The sequence below is a fragment of the Microplitis mediator genome, chromosome 8 (genome assembly GCF_029852145.1).
Source record: "Microplitis mediator isolate UGA2020A chromosome 8, iyMicMedi2.1, whole genome shotgun sequence".
Classification (NCBI taxonomy): Eukaryota; Metazoa; Arthropoda; class Insecta; order Hymenoptera; family Braconidae; genus Microplitis; species Microplitis mediator.
Window position 1 is genome coordinate 5,405,530 of NC_079976.1, and position 19,662 is coordinate 5,425,191.

Genomic DNA, 19,662 nt, shown 5'->3' on the forward strand with positions numbered 1-19,662 from the left:
AGTAATTATAAGCAATACATTACAATAAAAAATAATGTTGCAGCTAGTAACATTTTCAAGTGATCTTTTGCATAGAAATATTAATTTTACTACTCACGGAATAATTACACTGGATAGTTCTTTATTACACACGGTAAGTGTTCATTTACACGGTAAAAAATTGTGGTTGTTACAATAACACCTGGAATGGAGGCTATTACCACAAGATGGAGTAAAGAAATGCCAATGGCTACTTGCAGTAGCCCCACCTACAGTAACTAAAGCTCAATATATATTATGGAAACGGGTACTATTTTCTGTAGTACGCATTATCCGATAATCTTAACCAAATCTTGTAGTTGGAAGAACCAAAATTTGTTTTCCGTGATTGCTGTATTTGCAGAGTCAACAAATAATTTACTGCCGAAAATAATTGTTTGTTGTTTTTTGTAGATTTGTGGATCTATTACAACATATCTAATTATTCTCATACAGTTTCGTCCTCGATAATCAGTGGAAAGACGCATAATTTAAAATACAGCTGTTTTTAACGATAGATTTACTATAACTAAGTAATGAATATAATTTTAATAATCGTTTTTTTCATTTTATTAAAATTGATTTTGGAATTAATATAATTAAATTGTATGTATAAAAACAGTTTTTGAATCACAAATTTATAATTTGAAGCATCATTGGTACTCCTATCCTGAGAACTGACATCAAAGGTTCCAGAAGATGTCCTTCCATCATTAGTTTAAAGGTTTCCATGAAAAATCTTTATGCCAAGATATTTATAAATGAATTTGATTTTAGCAAATCGGGCTCATATCTGTAATTATTAATTTTCGAGTTATAATTAATTTGGAATTATTAATAGCGCATTAATTAAAAGTAGCCTCCAAAAAAAATCGTATTAAGCGAAACTGTAACGACATTGCAAATATTTAACTCTATGAAATAAGCATGGATATAAATACATCGAAAAATTGTACGAACCTGTAGAATGCATAATGTTGTAAAAAAAAAAGTATATCAAATGCAACTGAAGAAACACCAAGTCCGAATTTCGTGAAATCACCAAAAATACTTCCCCAATCATCTAAAAAATTATTATAGTCTTTAGTTATAAAATTCAGAGTAAAAGTTATCAACATTAATGTCTACATAGAATTATAATAAGTTTAAGCAACATATATTTATTTCTCGCGCACATGTATGCGTATATATGTCTCATCAATTTGACGAATTTATACAATTTTCTGAGATTTATTGAGAAGATATAAGTGACGCGCATACTCTATGCTCATAAAAGTGTATATGTTTCTTCCGGTTCTCAGATACATACATTTCTGTGCTGTTTATGTCGAAGATACTAATTTATAAGTAAAGCTGACCCACTCAATACAAATAATAAGTAGATAATTACTAAGAAATTTTCAATGTCGAATGCCCTTACCATAATTATAAGAATCTAAGATCATTTGGAGCATTGAAAGTATTCCACCAGTAAAATCAGAGATCACAGTACCAATACTCCAGCCAACAGTAGATTTTCTTTTATAATTAGAATATGCTTGTGGTATATATTTCATTAATGTAACAAATAACTTAATGTAGCTGCAGAAATAAAAGAAATCTAGCCATACAATTATTTTAAAAATCCCTAAAACAATTGAGATTACAGTAGATATCGTAAATAACCCAATAAGTATTCCGGCGGTCATCGATACTCTTTGCGCGCCAGCCTGAAAAATTTCTATATCGTTATTCTCATTTATAAAATAAAATATATATATTGTTATTTTTCGGTTAACTTCAGAATTTCTATTTAATGTTAATTACTTCATAAATTCTACACTGCACGAGAGTGACGGCTGATGCCAACAAACCGTGAACTGCAAAGAATATATCGTTACTTTGTACTGGATTCAACCCTCTCGGATACCGGCGATAATATTCTGCCTGAAAATCAAAATTAACTTATATTTTTTCTATTTATTTTTTTAAATCAATTTACGTACATCAACTTCTGGTATCCAATAAAGACCACAGTTGAATAGAGAATACGTGAGATATCCCACAATATTGAGTGCAAACAAATCAACACTCAAACCTACTACACTTTTCCGTTTGTAATTATCATAAATTTGTGGATAAAAACTAAAGCTCCATGCTAAAAAATAAACCCAACCTACAGCCTTACTCAAATAATTCAATACTCTTGATCTTTCTATTGTCACTCTTACAAATGCTGTAGAAGAACTGGAACATTAAGATCAAATTTTTTTATTATTATTAACTGATCAGAAAAATGGTTTCTTCAGGATAGGTAATTCCTGAAAAATTAAGTTCATATAAATTTCGGTACCGTTACTAGTAGTTTAGACTGTAATAATTAGATAAAAAAATAACCGATGCCAAAAAATTCGTAACTATAAATTTACACTGAAGCACACACACATTCGGACACCATCCATAGAATATAGGCGGAATTACAAAATTTTAAAGTGATTATCTCTGGTACTCAGTAATCAATATATTTTTTTATTCAATGACTTCGTTACGATTATTTTGAATCTTAATTTTATAAAATTTCAAAAGTGTCTAAAAAAAATACTATGAGCAGTGTCATTATCTCTTTAACTGATTTATTTCAAGAGAGTACGTTAATCATTTATTTTTTTTATTTTTTTACACCGACGATAATTTGTCAATAACTTAAAATAACTATCAACACGGAAAAAAATTTTTTGTAACTGCAAGATAAGATAACTTACAGTAACAAATTTCTGCCTTAATATACGGATAACGAAGCATTCGTTATGACTACAATGTTTTTGTAACGCTAGCAAATCGTTTGTGGCGCCTAGCAATGGTTTGTAACTGCAGCAAAACTGTTGTGTTGCAGTAAAAAACTGACAAAATTTTTGTCCCCACAAGCTAAGATTACTTAGAGTAACAAATGCTTGATTTGAAATACGATGATATCGATATCATTTGTACTCATAACAAATAGGCTTCTTAATGACGACACAAATTCATTTGTTATTATAACAAATTGATTTGTTACCGCAAGCTAATCATGTTTGTCAGTATAACAAAATTTTTCGTTATCCCATCTTTTGTTATGAGAACGAAACTCTTTTTTTCCGTGAAATACACTTTTGACAAACAAAAATTACGCACTCTGTAATATTGGGAGCAACGTTAGTACTGATCACAGAAGCACCGGGTGAAAATCCTGATACACTGATATTCCAATGCAAATTTTCTTCATTCGCCGTGACATTAAATGCTACAGGTTCTATCTCAAGTAAATATGAATGTTGAACATTCAAAGTTACCTTTACTTGAGCGGGTAGTTTGTGTCTGCATAAAAACAAAAATGCATTACTATCTCGCTGAACCTTTTACTCAATTCAAATAAAAACACTCACGTCAAATATAATTCAAATGATTTATTATCACCAACAAGAATTCTCAAATCTTGTGTGTCAACTTTAAAACTACCGTTTGCAAATTCTAAAACTGAAAAATTAAATGCTAAATAATAACGGTACTTTATTAATTTATTAATTATTTATGATACCTTGAATAAATAATATCCATGAAAAAATCTTCATGGTTCCAATAGTCAATCACTGAGACTGTTCTCAATTTTAATGCAGTATTTTATAAAAAATAAAAAATAAAATTATCTTCTAAAAATTACGAAAAATTAAATAAATTTATAATCCCAAGGAATAATAAAATTTTGTGCGCATGTACCCCACGTTATTTGAGCAGCTCATATTTTTATTTTATTACATTTATTAAACCTTACACTGGCATACTCAAAGTTATTCAAATTTTTATACTCAGTATTCATTCAATTACTACAATAACATTATTCAAACTGATCCGATCCACGAACAAAGTCTACTGATGATACAAATCCATTGATATTTAGAGTAACTTAAAATTACCCGAAGTTTGTGATGTCACATATCTCAATTATTGCCAAAACAAAATTTTACGCGATAACATAATGTGATACATAACATCGAATTGATTGCGACAATGGTGATAACAAAGATGATAATTGCAATAAAGATGACGATGATGATAATAATACAATCAATATTATTACGCTTATCAATGCTCAATATTTGAGATTTGAGACGCGCGAAAATCTCCCAGCTTAATTAATTGTCGTTATCTACTTATTGATAATCTACAAATATATCATTACAGTTTTTTTATCACAAATTAATGAAGTAACATATACTCTCTAAACATGAATAAGTAAAATGAGTGAATATTCACTAATTCAGATTGCCAATCGAACCACTTTTTGGAATTAGTGGTTTGATTTGCACTTTGAATTAGTGAATATTCACTTATTTTTACTAATTCATGTTTAGAGAGTAATTCGCTTCCATTCTTTTCTTGAGATTTGACATCAAACATTTCAGAAGACGCTTTAGTATATTTTACTACACTACAGTAATAATAGACAGACACATTTAAAAAAGCAATTTTTTCAAAAAAGAAGACACCATTTTAAATCGTTTCAATATTTATTATAATAAATTTAATTAAATTGTTAATATCAGGAACAAATAAGATCATAAAGGCTTAAACTATGTTTTCGTGAATGAGTATTAGCACTTCTTCCCTCTCTCTCCTTCTGTTTCTTCTTTAATAATTCAACGGTATCCATAAAAAATCTTTATGTCAAGACATTTATAAATGAATTTGATTTCGACAAATCGGGTTCGTATCTGTAATTATAAATTCGCGAGATATAATTAATTTGAAATTATTAATAGCGAATTATTCAAAAGTAGCCTCCAAAAAAAAAAGGTATCAAGCGAAACTGTAACGACATTGCAAATATTTATCTCTGTAAAGCAAACATGGGTGGAAATACATCGAAAAATTGTACGAACCTGTAGAATACATAATGTTGTAACATAAAAAGTACATCAAATGCAATTGAAAAAATTCCAAGCCCGAATTTCGTGAAATCACCAAAAAGACTTTCCCAGTGATCTAAAAAATTATTATGGTCTTTAGGTATAAAATTAAAAGTATAAAGAAGTTGACAATAATGTCTGCATGGGATTATAATACTTATATGCGAATAATTTATGCAACATATAAGTGACACATATTTTTTGTGCTTATAAAAGTGTATATGTTTTTTTCGGTTCTCAGATACATACACTGTAAAAAGAGCGGTGTTAAAAATGGACTCGTTTTAACTCCGCCCGGTGTAAAAATGAAATTAGACCGGTGTAGGAGGAGTAATACACCGGTGTAAAAGCGGGGTAACAAGTGTAAAAGTGGAGTAGGGGAGGCCGGGGCAAGACGGCCCACCTAAGCTGGTTATTATTATTTGTGGCTTTTAACCATCAAGTCAATTTACTCTTGTCCAACTTGAACTCAATTCACCAAAATTTTGGTGAAGCTCCTGAAAAAAAAATTTTTTTTTTTGGGGCAAGACGGCCCCCTCCGAAAAAAAATGAAAAAGAAAAATTTTTTTTTTTTAATTGTAAAAAAATTTCCCGCGTAACAAATGTTTATATTTTTCTCTTTAACAACTGTATTTACTTTAATATTACTCGAAATAACCTTTTTTGATATAATACGAGTCATTTTTTCACTTCTGTAGAAAATTGATTATTGGTTTTTTCAACTTTTTCAAATGCTCTATTTTAATTCAAATCCATATAATTAACCAAAAAATGATATTTCTATTAAATTAATCATGACTAGGTTATAATACTATAAAATACATTTCCTTTTAGAATTTTTGAGTGGTTCATTTTGCCCCAAGTTTCACGTATCGGGCTAAAAATGAGTAAATAATCTAAATTTATGATAGTAAAAAAAAAACAAGAAAGAAAATTTTTTGGTTAATTTTTGAGGTGGGCCTTCTTGCCCCAGGTGGGCCGTCTTGCCCCGGTCTCCCCTAATGTCGGTGTAAAAGCGGGGTAAATTGCGTCCGCTTGGAATATTAACTTTAAAGATTATAAAACACAAAAAATGTAAGTTCTTTATGAAAATTAATAAAAAATATCATTTATTAACAAGTATAGTGATCGAGTAAGTAAAAATATTTACAAAATAAAATATTTTAACCCCGGTAAAGAATGTCTACACCGGCGGCGGCGTTAGTTTAACACCGGTCTAGAATTTTCACACCGCTTTCGGGCGTAAATTTAACACCGATAATTTTAACACCTACACCGCTTGGATTTACCCCGGTGATTTTTTACAGTGTACATTTTTGTGCTGTTTATGTCGAAGATACTAATGTATATATACGGAAATAAGTAAAATTGACCGACTCAATATAAATAATAAATAGATAACTACGAATAAATTTTCAATGTCGAATGCCCTTACCATAATTATAAGAATCTAGATCATTTGGAGCATTGAAAGTATTGCACCAGTAAGATCCAAGATCACAGTACCAATGCTGTAGCCAACAGTGGATTTTATTTTATAATTAGTATATGCTTGTGGCATATATTTTATTAATGTAACAAATAACTTAATGTAGCTGCAGAAATAAAAGAAATCTAGCCATACAATTATTTTAAAAATCCCTAAAACAATTGAAATTACAGTAGATATCGTAAGTAACCCAATAAGTATTCCGGCGGTCATCGATACTCTTTGCGCGCCAGCCTGAAAAATTTCTATATCATTATTCTCATTATTGTTATTTTTCGGTTAACTTCAAAATTTCGATTTAATGTTAATTACTTCATAAATTCTACACTGCACAAGAGTGACGGCTGATGCCAACAAACCGTGAACTGCAAAGAATATATCGTTACTTTGTACTGGATTCAACCCTCTCGGATACCGGCGATAATATTCCGCCTGAAAATCAAAATTAACTTATATTCTTCCTCTTTATTTTTTAAAATAAATTTACGTACTTCAACTTCTGGTATCCAATAAAGACCACAGTTGAATAGCGAATACGTGAGATATCCCACAATATTGAGTGCAAACAAATCAACACTCAAACCTACTACACTTTTCTTTTTGTAATTATCGTAAAGTTGAGGATAAAAACAAAAGCTCCATGCTACAAAATAAATCCATCCGACAACCTTACTCAAGTAATACAAAGCTCTTGATCTCTCTATGGTTACTCTGACAAAAGCTGTAGAAAAACTGGAACATTAAGTTCATGTAGTTAATTATTATTGATTATTAGCCACTGATCATAATAATTTTTTTTCACATAAGACTTTCATGAAAAATTAAGTTCATATTAAATGACGTATATGAGACCGAGGCTAAAAGTTCCAGGGGTGAGTTGTCTCCGTTAATTCATATCCAAAACGAAAAAGATGAAAATATTTTTGAAACGTCTATTAATACATGAGCAAATCGCGCCACTTTGTCGGTCATATCAGTCAAGTTCACGTCATCGCACTATGTAAAGGTAAACAAAGGTATAGTTTTGGATGAACTAAATAAATATTATATCATCGATATTTTTTTATCTATGCCTGTTACTTTAAGTGATAGTTATATACTATTTAATTATCGACATTATCCATAGAATAGGCGGAATTGCAAAATTTTAAGTTGATCATCTCTAGTTCTAAGTGATTAATATATTTTTTTATTCAATAATCGCGTTTCGATTATTTTAAATCTTAATTTTATAAAATTTCAAAAGTGTCTAAAAAAAATACTATTAGCAGTGTCATTGTCTCTTTTGCTGATTTATTGTAAGAAAGTACGTTAATCGTTTATTTTTTTTACTTTTTTACACCGACGATAATTTGCCAATAACTTAAAATAACTATCAAATACACTTTTGACAAATAAAAATTACGCACTCTGTAATATTGGGAGTGATGTTAGTACTGATCACAGAAGCACCGGGTGAAAATCCTGATACACTGATATTCCAATGCAAATTTTCTTCATTCGCCGTGACATTAAATGCTGCAGGTTCTATCTCAAGTAAATATGAATGTTGAACATTCAAAGTTACCTTTACTTGAGCTGGTAGTTTGTGTCTGCATAAAAACAAAAATGCATTACTATCTCGCTGAACCTTTTACTCAATTCAAATAAAAACACTCACGTCAAATATAATTCAAATGATTTATTTTCACCAACAAGAATTCTCAAATCTTGTGTGTCAACTTTAAAACTACCGTTTGCAAATTCTAAAACTGAAAAATTAAATGCTAAATAATAACGGTACTTTATTAATTTATTTATTATTTATGATACCTTGAATACACAATATCCATGAAAAAATCTTCATGGTTCCAATAGTCAATGACTAGGACTATTCTCTATTTTAATGCAGTATTTTACAAATAATAAAAAATAAAATTATCTTATAAAAATTACGAAAAATTTAATAAATTTATAATCCCAAGCAATAATAACATTTTGTGCGCATGTACCCCACGTTATTCGACCAGTTCACATTTTCATTTTATTTCATTAACTCAAACTTCCACTGGCATGTTCAAAGTTGTCCAGATTTTTTATACTCAGTATTTTATTCAATTACTACATTAACAATATTCAAACTCATTTAATCTACGAACAAAGTCTACTGATGATACAACTCCATTGATATTTAAAGTAACTTAAAATTACCCGAAGCTTGCGATGTCACATATCTCAATTATTGGCAAAACGAAATTTCACGCGATAACATAATGTAATACATAACATCAAATTGATTGCGACAATGGTGATAACAAAGATGATTATTGCAATAAAGATGACCATGATGATAATAATACAATCAATATTATTACGCTTATCAATGCTCAATATTTGAGATTTGAGACGCGCGAAAATCTCCCAGCTTAATTAATTGTCATTATCTACTTATTGATAATCTACAAATATATCATTACAGTTTTTTTTATCAGAAATTAATGAAGTAACATATACTCTCTAAACATGAATAAGTAAAATAAGTGAATATTCACTAATTCAGAGTGCCAATCGAACCACTTTTTGGAACTAGTGGTTCGATTTGCACTTTAAATTAGTGGATATTCACTTATTTTCACTAATTCATGTTTAGAGAGTAATTGGCTTCCATTCTTTTCTTGAGATTTGACATCAAACATTTCAGAAGACGCCTTAGTATATTTTACTACACTAAAGTAATAATAAATAGACACATTTAAAAAAGCGATTTTTTAAAAAAAGATGACACCACTTTAGATCGTTTCAATATTTATAATAATAAATTTAATTAAATTTTTAATATCAGGAACAAAAAAGATCACAAAGGCTTAAACTATGTTTTCGTGGATGAGTATTAGCACTGCTTCTCTCTCTCTGTCTCTGTCTCTTCTTTAATAATTCAACGGTATCCATAAAAAATCTTTATGTCAAGACATTTATAAATGAATTTGATTTCGACAAGTCAGGTTCGTTTCTGTAATTATAAATTCGCGAATTATAATTAATTTGAAATTATTAATAGCGAATTATTCAAAAGTAGCCTCCAAAAAAAAATAGTATCAAGCGAAACTGTAACGACATTGCTAATATCTATCTCTATAAAGCAAACATGGGTATAAATACATCGAAAAATTGTACGAACCTGTAGAATACATAATGTTGTAACATAAAAAGTACATCAAATGCAATTGAAAAAATTCCAAGCCCGAATTTCGTGAAATCACCAAAAAGACTTTCCCAGTCATCTAAAAAATTATCATGGTCTTTAGTTATAAAGTTAAAAGTAAAAGTAGTTGATAATAATGTCTGCATGGGATTATAATTCTTACATGCGAATAATTTATGCAACATATAAGTGACACATATTTTTTTTGTGCTTATAAAAGTGTATATGTTTTTTTCGGTTCTCAGATACATACACTGTAAAAAAGAGCGGTGTTAAAAATGGACTTGTTTTAACTCCGCCCGGTGTAAAAATGAAATTACACCGGTGTAAGAGGAGTAATACACCGGTGTAAAAGCGGAGTAAAAGCGGGGTAAATTGCGTCCGCTTGGAGTATTAACTTTAAAGATTATAAAACACAAAAAATGTCAGTTCTTTATGAAAATTAATAAAAAATATCATTTATTAACAAGTATAGTGATCGAGTAAGTAAAAATATTTACAAAATAAAATATTTTAACACCGGTAAAGAATATCTACACCGGCGGCGGCGTTAGTTTAACACCGGTTTAGAATATTTACACCGGTGGCGGCGTTATTTTCACACCGCTTTCGGGGGTAAATTTAACACCGATAATTTTAACACCTACACCGCTTGGACTTACCCCGGTGATTTTTTACAGTGTACATTTTTGTGTTGTTTATGTCGAAGATACCAATGTATATATACGGAAATAAGTAAAATTGACCCACTCAATATAAATAATAAATAGAAAACTACGAATAAATTTTCAATGTCGAATGCCCTTACCATAATTATAAGAATCTAAGATCATTTGGAGCATTGAAAGTATTGCACCAGTAATATCCGAGATCACAGTACCAATGCTGTAGCCAACAGTAGATTTTATTTTATAATTAGTATATGCTTGTGGCATATATTTTATTAATGTAACAAATAACTTAATGTAGCTGCAGAAATAAAAGAAATCTAGCCATACAATTATTTTAAAAATCCCTAAAATAATTGAAATTACAGTAGATATCGTAAATAACCCAATAAGTATTCCGGCGGTCATCGATACTTTTTGCGCGCCAGCCTGAAAAATTTCTATATCATTATTCTCATTATTGTTATTTTTCGGTTAACTTCAAAATTTCTATTTAATGTTAATTACTTCATAAATTCTACACTGCACAAGAGTGACGGCTGATGCCAACAAACCGTGAACTGCAAAGAATATATCGTTACTTTGTACTGGATTCAACCCTCTCGGATACCGGCGATAATATTCCGCTTCAACTTCTGGTATCCAATAAAGACCACAGTTAAATAGAGAATACGTGAGATATCCCACAATATTGAGTGCAAACAAATCAACACTCAAACCTACTACACTTTTCTTTTTGTAATTATCGTAAAGTTGAGGATAAAAACAAAAGCTCCATGCTACAAAATAAATCCATCCGACAACCTTACTCAAGTAATACAAAGCTCTTGATCTCTCTATGGTTACTCTCACAAAAGCTGTAGAAAAACTGGAACATTAAGTTCATGTAGTTAATTATGATTTATTATTAGCAACTGATCATAATAATTTTTTTTCACATAGGCAATTCATGAAAAATTAAGTTCATATTAAATGTCGTAGAGGAGACCGGGCTAAAAGTTTCAGGGGTGAGTTGTCCCCATTACTTCATATCCAAAACGAAAAAAAATGAAAATATTTTTGAAACGTTCACCAATACGTGAGCAAATCGCACCACTTTGTCGGTCATATCAGTCAAATTCACATCAACGCACTGTATAAAGGGAAACAAAGGTATAGTTTTGGATGAACTAAATAAATATTATATTATATCATAGATATTTTTTTATCTACCCCTGTTACTTAGTGATAGTTATAAACCATTTGATTATCGACATTATCCATAGAATAGTCGGACTAATAAAATTTTAAGTTGATTATTTCTGGTACTAAGTAATTAATATATTTTTTTATTCATTAATCCCATCACGATTATTTTGAATCGAAATTTTATAAAATTTCAAAAGTGTCTAAAGAAAATACTATTAGCAGTGTCATTATCTCTTTTACTGATTTATTGTAAGAAAGTACGTTATTCGTTTATATTTTTTACTTTTTTACACTCTAAAACCAAGTGTGTAGTCAAAATTAACACACTTCCCAAATAACATCGAAACGCCATAAACAATCTATAGATATTTAATACACCGTGAAACGTGTTCTAAATGACTACAAAAAACTATAGTTTCGCTTATGGTCTTAAACATAAAACACATTCAATATGTGCTAAAATAATACACTTGTAACACACTTAGTTTTAGAGTGTACACCGACGATAATTTGTCAATAACTTAAAATAACTATCAAATACACTTTTGACAAATAAAAATTACGCACTCTGTAATATTGGGAGTGATGTTAGTACTGATCACAGAAGCACCGGGTGAAAATCCTGATACACTGATATTCCAATGCAAATTTTCTTCATTCGTCGTGACATTAAATGCTGTAGGTTCTATCTCAAGTAAATATGAATGTTGAACATCCAAAGTTACCTTTACTTGAGCTGGTAGTTTGTGTCTGCATAAAAACCAAAATGTATTACTATCTCGCTGAACCTTTTACTCAATTCAAATAAAAACACTCACGTCAAATATAATTCAAATGATTTATTTTCACCAACAAGAATTCTCAAATCTTGTGTGTCAACTTTAAAACTACCGTTTGCAAATTCTAAAACTGAAAAATTAAATGCTAAATAATAACGGTACTTTATTAATTAATTTATTATTTATGATACCTTGAATAAATAATATCCATGAAAAAATCTTCATGGTTCCAATAGTCATTGACTAGGACTATTCTCAATTTTAATGCAGTATTTTATAAAAAATAAAAAACAAAATTATCTTCTAAAAATTACGAAAAATAAAATAAATTTATAATCCCAAGCAATAATAAAATTTTTTGCGCATGTGCCCCTCGTTATTTGAGCAACTCATATTTTTATTTTATTACATTTATTAGACCTTACACTGGCATGTTCAAAGTTATCCAGATTTTTTATACGCAGTATTTTATTCAATTACTACATTAACATTATCCAAACTCATTTAATCTACGAACAAAGTCTACTGGTGATACAAACCCACCAATAATTAAAGTAAATTAAAATTACCCGTAGCTTAATTGTGATGTCAAATATCATAATCATCGCCAGAAAAAAATCTCACGCGATAGCATAATGAACTACATGATATTAAATTGATAGAGGCAATAGTGATAAGAGATAATAGCGGCAATAAACATGATGAACATGATAATATGATTAATATTATTATAACGCTTATCAATACTCCTAATTTCTGAGATTTGAGCCACACGAAAATCTCCCAGGTAAGTAGTGTATTAATGACATACTTGTATATTTCATGAAAACATTTAAAATATTATTTGTCATTAATAAAAGAAATTAATAATAACTCTCATACTCGTAATTACTTTATTGGCATACTGAAGTCATTAATTACTGACTTATAATTATATTGCCATGCTGTGAAATGTTAAATGTTTCTTCAGAAAAAAAAATGACCATTTAATTTCAGATTAAAAATCTGATTTGACCCCTCACATATATATTAATCACGTATTATTTGAAAAAATAATTAAAAACTTGAATGAAAACTTTGAAAAGTCATTAATTTTTATTTTTTTAATTTTTATCATTATTATTTGTGTCATTTATTCGAAAGTAAAAATTTTTTAAGTCTACTGCTTTCATTGTCGTATAATTTAATATGATACTAAAGTTAGCCGACGTCTAATAAGTTTTGGATTTTTCTAAAAACAGTACATTATAAAAAAAAAAAATATTTTGAAAAATTGCACTTAGATATTTTAATTTCCTACATGTGCATATTTTAGGATTTTTTTTTCTTTGTAATTAATTAGTAGAAAAAAAAATTCAAAAATTATTAATTCTCTGCTAATTTCAGGATCATTTAACACGAGTGTGAATGTAGCAGACATAAGACAAATTTAAAATTATAAATAAATAGAGTAAATAATTTAAAAAATAATATTTATAAAAAATGCACTTATTAATGTTTAAATTTTTTAAATGCGCATTTTTAAAAATTTTTTTGATGTCTGCTACATTCACACTTTCATTTAATATTAATGAATGTGAATGTAGCAGACATCAAAAAAATTTAAAACTATAAATAAATAGAGTAAATAATTTAAAAAATAATATTTCGAAAAAATGCACTTAATAATTTTTAAATTTTTTAAATGCGCATTTTTTAAAAATTTTATCGTATTAATTATTTACTCTATTTATTAATAATTTTAAATTTGTCTGATGTCTGCTACATTCACACTCATTTAATATTAATGTATCTATAGCCGTCAATTGGAAATTTTTGAAATTTCGGAATAAATATATAAAATATAAGTAGAGTATAAATTTAAAAATGCGTATTTAGATAATTGAAAAATTAGTACGCGCATTTTTTTTAAATTTCAATATCTTAATTAATTACAATTTATAAGTTGTCTTATTTCTGCTACATTCACACTCATCAAATAATTCAAATTTTCGCGCACTTCATCCCAATAAATAAGAATAAGTCAATCGCGAATATTGTGATAACTTCAAGTACTAATTCGCCATATGCAAAATATTACCGCCAAAAAAACTTCCCAGCGTCATTAATCCACAAAATGTCTGCCAATAATTAAGCACTCGGCGTCTCTTTTCCTCCTTCTTCTTTTCTTCCGAGTTGGATTAACAATTATAAATATTTTTCTTAAATACTTAATTTAAAATACTAATAAACTTTCTATATTTAATTATTTGCTGTCATTCAGCATGTATATTCATCAAGTAATAATTTTTTTTACATTTATTAAATTCTTTTACTTTGATGGTTAATAAATTTTTCATCCGCACAATTATTGAAAACTTTCGCTACTCATTAAATTGTTAATAATTTTTTTCTTCTACATTTTAATACTTTTATAAATAATCAATTTTTATTATCATATTTTTGCAGATAATTATTGAAGGTTTCAAATCCTACCAAGGACCGACTGCTTTTGAGCCTTTTCATCCTAATTACAACGTAGTTGGTACGTATCAAATAAATTAACCAGTTTTCGACTTTAAAGTCAAAATTTTTAATTATAAAATGAAAATAAAAATTTTTATGTAGTCTAGTATTTTTCGATCAATTATTTTTCAGTTTTGTTACAATTTAAAATTTTTAATTTATTTATAATAAATAATTTATGATCTGAAAAAATCAATGCTGCAATTCTTGCAAAGATTCAGATATTAATTTTAAAATTAAGTCGCAATTGTAGTTTTGAATCCAAAATAACAACTTTAAAACTGTCGAATAAAGTTAAACGCAAAATAGTTTGTTATTTTTAATAAAATTTCATTTTTTCTTCGACAAGTTTTATTACGAATATTGTAAGGACAGAAATCGTAATTTTTCAAAAATTATCAATTTATTGTTTCCTAAAAATTAACTCTGATATTTTAAAACTTGTAAGTAAAGATTAATAATTATCAGGAAATTAATAAATAATAATTTTCAACAATTTAAATTTGAAAGTCACTTACAGTGACATCCGTCAATTATGGTACTGATTATTTATCCCTAGATTTTTATGTTAAAATTAAATTTTATTTATTCAATCACGATTCCAATCAAAAATTTCATTAATTTCCAATATTAAAAATTTAAAAGAAAATAAAAACTATAAATTTTACAATTTTTTCCAACTAATTTCAAATTATCGTAATGTTAATTTAATTATTTGCATAAATTTTAATTTTAAAAACCACAAAAATTTATTTAAAAATTCAAAAACCGAGTCACAGTAAATTACTAGGTCATTAATTTTAATTTATACTAATCAAAATAAAAAATTAATCAATTCCTAGTAATTAAAATAATTATTTACAAGTAATTTTATATCATCGTATTGTTAATTTAATTATTTGCAACAAATTTTAATTTCAAAACTACAAAAATTTAAAATCGGATCACTTTAAATTACTAGAAAATTAAGTTAAAACAGTAATTAAAATAAGAAATGAATTAATTGGTAATAATTTATTTATTAAATATTACAGTTGGTAAAAATGGTTCTGGAAAAAGTAATTTTTTGAAAGCCATCCAATTCGTTCTGTGCGACGAATTTTACCATTTAAGCAGCAAACAGTATCAAGATTTATTCCACAAAGGCGTGTCATCACGTTATCCATCAGCATTCGTTGAAATAGTTTTTAATAACACAGACAGAAGATTACCGATTAGTAAAGACACAGTTCACCTTCGCCGCAGCATCGGCCAAAAATACGACAATTATTCTGTAAACAAAAAACTAATTTCTAAAAATGATGTTAAAAATTTACTCGCATCAGTCGGATTATCTAACTTTAATCCTTATTATATTGTCCAGCAACGTACAATAAATAAACTGGTATTGTCCTCTGATGCTATAAGATTGAAACAACTTAAGGAAATTGCTGGTATTAAAGTTTTCGAAGCTCTTCGCGAAGAATCAGTAAAAGAATTTGAACTTATTGAGCGTGCTTTAGCTAATTCAAATAAATTGAATGATGATTTTTCGAAAAAACTCGATCTCAAAAGACTGGAGAGCAAAGAAGCCAAAGAATATCTCAGGTGGGACAAGGAGAGACGTATACTGGAGTACGTCATCAACGAAAAAGAATTAAAAGCAACTGAAGGTTTGTTAAGAAAAGCTCAAGATTTGTACATTGAACAAGACACCGAACAATTAAAAATTGACAAGGAATTGAAACATGCGCAGCAAATGATTTTTGAATCCAACAAACGTCTAGACAAAGCCACGCAAAATGTTGCCAATGCCAGGGAAGGAGTAAATATCTTCGTGATCCAGCAGCAAAAGCTTCTGGAAATAAAAACAAATATAACTAGAACAATAAATTATTTAAAAACAACAATTGAGAACGACCAGAAAACTCAAGAAAATAACAAAATAAAATTGAGGGAATTAGAAAATTCAATTACTAAATACATGAAAAAATTATCGCCAATAAAAGCCGAGTACGAATCAGTGAAACGTCGCGAAGAAAAAGTAACACATGATTTAATAATCAAAGAACAATATCGCAAAGAATTGTGCGTTAAAAAACAACGCAAGCGTGAATTTGCAGACAAAAGTGAACGCGACGAATGGATTAAACGTCAGTTAGAATTACTGGACAAAGACATCCAAGAAAGAGACGAGCTGAGAGTTAAATTCGAAAAAGAACTTGAAGAAGAAAAAATAAATAGACGTAATTTGGAGAGTGAAATTAAAAATCACGATGAAAATATTGAGAAGCAACTTAAATTAATATGTGATTATAAACATAAAATATATGAGCTGGAAAAATTAAAAGACCAGTATCAAGACTCGCGTAGAGAATTTTATCGCGATAAAGAAAATTACGAAAATGAATTACTGACATTACGCGAGAAATTGACAAAAATAGATCAGAGCTCTATGATAAGTAACGATATTGCCGATGGACGGGATAGTTTGACCAAAGTCCTTGATATTTTGCGGCAACAGCCTGGCAGACAACAGGAAGTTGACAGCAGTTATTTCAATATGGTAATTGATAACTTTGTTTGCGACAATGATATTTATAACGCCGTAGAAGCTATTGCCGGTAATCGATTGTTTAATCATATCGTTGCGACTGATGAGTTCGGCATGGAAATTCTTGACCAGATGAACAGACTCCAGTTACCTGGCAGCGTAACATTTTTACCTTTGAATCGTCTGCCTACTGCTAAACGGCTTGAATATCCGGGGGGAAATGAGTCAGTGCCTATGATGCGTCATTTGCACTATGATAGCGAGGTTGAAAAAGCTTTCTATCATATATTTGGTAAAACACTTTTATGTAGATCTCTAAAAGATGCCATCGATATCGCACACAAGCACAAATTTAACTGCATTACCATCGACGCAGAACAAGTCTCCTGGAAGGGAGATCTCGCTTGCGGCTCTAGAAAAAACCGCAAGTCGCATCTTGAAGTCAGAAAAATACGCGATAAAATTCTGGAGCAAATCGATGAAATAGACGACAAATTGATGCATGTTAGAGAAAATATTTTGAATGCAGACAATGATATTAATAAGAATTTAAATGAAATTTGTAAAGACAAAATAAAATTAGAGAAGGCTGAAAATTTGCTTGAAAAATTAAATGCTGAGATTGAGGAACTGAGGGGTAAATTTAAGGAGATTGAAAATAAATGTGGAGCCAAGGAGAAAATTTTGAATGAATGTCTCACTGGGTTGGAACTCAGACGCGCTAGTAGAGAAAAATTAGAGAGTGAATTGAATGAAAATTTACTGAGCCAACTTTCTGAAGAGGATCAGGAACAACTTGACCAAGTGAATGATGAAATTAAGACTTTGGTTGAAGAGAAAAAAGAATTAGTTGACAAACTGGCGAGTCTGAGTCATGAAAAAAATCAGATTGACATTTTACTGGAGAAAAGTTTTCAATGTAAAGAAAAATTGGAAGTTGACATTAAAAAGTTGGCGGCAACAATTGAAGATAATTTGTGTGAATTGAATTCTTCAGAAAAACAAGTTGGTAAAATTACAGAGGAGTTGGAAGCAATCAGTGATGATATTAATAAAAATGAGGAAATTATTAGCGCGATGGAGATTAAAACTCAAATAGTTGATGAAATTAAGAAGTGGAAAAGGAAAGAAATTGATGCTACTAAAAAGTTACAGAAGATATTGAAGGAGTTGAATCATTTGAGGATCAAAATAAATAGATATGGAGAAAAAATACTTGAGTGCAAGGAAAAATTAAATAAAATGGGTCCGTTGCCTCGGCGCGATGTTTACAAAGAATTCAAAGATTTTTCAAATAAACAATTGAATGATAAATTACAGAAGACTAGTAATAAACTCAAGAAATTTAGTCACATAAATATAAATGCGTTGGATCACTTTGTGTTATTCAGCGAACGTAGGGATGAATTAGTTGAATCTAAAACAGATTTAGAACGTAGTTATGAAGATGAGCGGGAACTTTTTTCTGTTATGGATGAATGGAAATCTGATGGAATTCAGTATAGTTTTAGAAAAATGAATAAATGTTTAAAAGAAACTTTTAAAAAATTGGTACCAACTGGTAGCGCGCAGTTGGTTGTTAAAATAAGAGATAAAACTAAAAATATTGAAAATATTTCACGGCGGGAATTTGATTATGAGAAATTTACTGGAATTGGTATCAGAGTTTCGTTTAGTGGAGAAATTGATGACATTCAGATGATGAACCGACTTTCTGGTGGACAAAAATCACTTGTTGCATTGGCGTTCATATTTGCCGCACAGAAATGCAACCCGACTTCACTTTATATTCTTGATGAAATTGATCATGCGCTTGACCCGACGCACAGAGAAAATGTCGCCAAGCTCATTCGGGAATTGAGCTCTGAATCACAATTTATCACGACAACTTTTAGGTAAATTTTTTATAAATTTATTTTTTTTAATAATCTATTAATTTTTGATTTTTTATGTTTTTAGACCAGAGCAGGTCCGGTATGCGGATAAATGTTATGGTGTAAAGTTACACAATAAAATATCATATTTGCAGCCTATTTCTCAAGAAGATGCTGCTGATTTTATAGAAAATGATCCCAGTGAAAATTAACATAACATCATTTTTATTCTTATATTTTAATTTATATTTAAATATTTATTGAATTTTTTTTATATTTTTTAAAATATGTTCGGTTTTTGTATGAATTATTTGTCTTATATTTTTGAACTTTTTACTTTTATATTTTTGATGTACGTTAATATTTTTATATCAAAATAATTATTGAGGTTTTTTTTTATATTTTTAAAAAATGTTCAGTTTTTTGTATCAATTATTTATATTTTGTATTTTTGAATAAAAATTTTGAATCTTAAATTTTTTATTATAATTGAATTATTTAGGAG

General features: G+C 28.9%; 3 protein-coding genes and 1 pseudogene across 4 annotated transcripts; 1 reads left to right on the top strand and 3 right to left on the bottom strand.

Annotated features, from left to right (window-relative positions):
* Nucleotides 1-569: 569 nt before the first annotated feature.
* Nucleotides 570-3,929, bottom strand: LOC130673749 (cystinosin homolog). 2 transcript variants are annotated; one of them, XM_057478925.1, is made up of 9 exons: nt 3,751-3,929; nt 3,572-3,683; nt 3,420-3,510; nt 3,169-3,351; nt 2,004-2,244; nt 1,825-1,944; nt 1,439-1,727; nt 979-1,081; nt 570-811 (listed from the first exon to the last, which is right to left on the bottom strand). In XM_057478925.1, the coding sequence occupies exons 2-9, from the start codon at nt 3,603-3,605 to the stop codon at nt 760-762; spliced, it is 1,113 nt and encodes a 370-aa protein (XP_057334908.1). In that variant the 5' UTR covers nt 3,606-3,683; nt 3,751-3,929; the 3' UTR covers nt 570-759. The 2 variants fall into 2 exon arrangements, with proteins under 2 accessions (XP_057334908.1, XP_057334907.1); XM_057478924.1 differs by having other exon boundaries at nt 3,572-3,928.
* Nucleotides 3,930-4,528: 599 nt separating this feature from the next.
* On the bottom strand, nt 4,529-8,666 carry LOC130673750 (cystinosin homolog; annotated as a pseudogene).
* A 518-nt stretch (nt 8,667-9,184) lies between these two features.
* Nucleotides 9,185-12,688, bottom strand: LOC130673748 (cystinosin homolog). Its single transcript, XM_057478923.1, has 7 exons — nt 12,437-12,688; nt 12,285-12,375; nt 12,034-12,216; nt 10,786-11,146; nt 10,419-10,707; nt 9,587-9,689; nt 9,185-9,418 (listed from the first exon to the last, which is right to left on the bottom strand). The coding sequence occupies exons 1-7, from the start codon at nt 12,483-12,485 to the stop codon at nt 9,367-9,369; spliced, it is 1,128 nt and encodes a 375-aa protein (XP_057334906.1). The 5' UTR covers nt 12,486-12,688; the 3' UTR covers nt 9,185-9,366.
* A 1,650-nt stretch (nt 12,689-14,338) lies between these two features.
* Nucleotides 14,339-19,541, top strand: LOC130673743 (structural maintenance of chromosomes protein 3-like). The gene is made up of 4 exons (XM_057478912.1): nt 14,339-14,524; nt 14,694-14,769; nt 15,785-19,178; nt 19,243-19,541. Exons 1-4 carry the CDS (start codon nt 14,510-14,512, stop codon nt 19,367-19,369), a joined length of 3,612 nt encoding a protein of 1,203 aa, XP_057334895.1. The 5' UTR covers nt 14,339-14,509; the 3' UTR covers nt 19,370-19,541.
* Nucleotides 19,542-19,662: the final 121 nt, after the last annotated feature.

Coding starts and splice junctions, on each gene's coding strand:
- LOC130673749 (XM_057478925.1), bottom strand. CDS start 3,605: ATGAAGATTTTTTCATGGATATTATTTATTCAAG. Junction 1,945..2,003: donor ATTGGATACCAGAAGTTGAT/GTACGTAAATTG, acceptor TTTGATTTTCAG/GCAGAATATTATCGCCGGTA. Junction 812..978: donor CAACATTATGCATTCTACAG/GTTCGTACAATT, acceptor TAATAATTACAG/ATATGAGCCCGATTTGCTAA.
- LOC130673748 (XM_057478923.1), bottom strand. CDS start 12,485: ATGACTATTGGAACCATGAAGATTTTTTCATGGATATTATTTATTCAA. Junction 10,708..10,785: donor TGCAGTGTAGAATTTATGAA/GTAATTAACATT, acceptor GAAATTTTTCAG/GCTGGCGCGCAAAAAGTATC. Junction 9,690..10,418: donor CTTAGATTCTTATAATTATG/GTAAGGGCATTC, acceptor ATAATTTTTTAG/ATGACTGGGAAAGTCTTTTT.
- LOC130673743 (XM_057478912.1), top strand. Junction 14,770..15,784: donor TCCTAATTACAACGTAGTTG/GTACGTATCAAA, acceptor TAAATATTACAG/TTGGTAAAAATGGTTCTGGA. Junction 19,179..19,242: donor TTTATCACGACAACTTTTAG/GTAAATTTTTTA, acceptor TTATGTTTTTAG/ACCAGAGCAGGTCCGGTATG.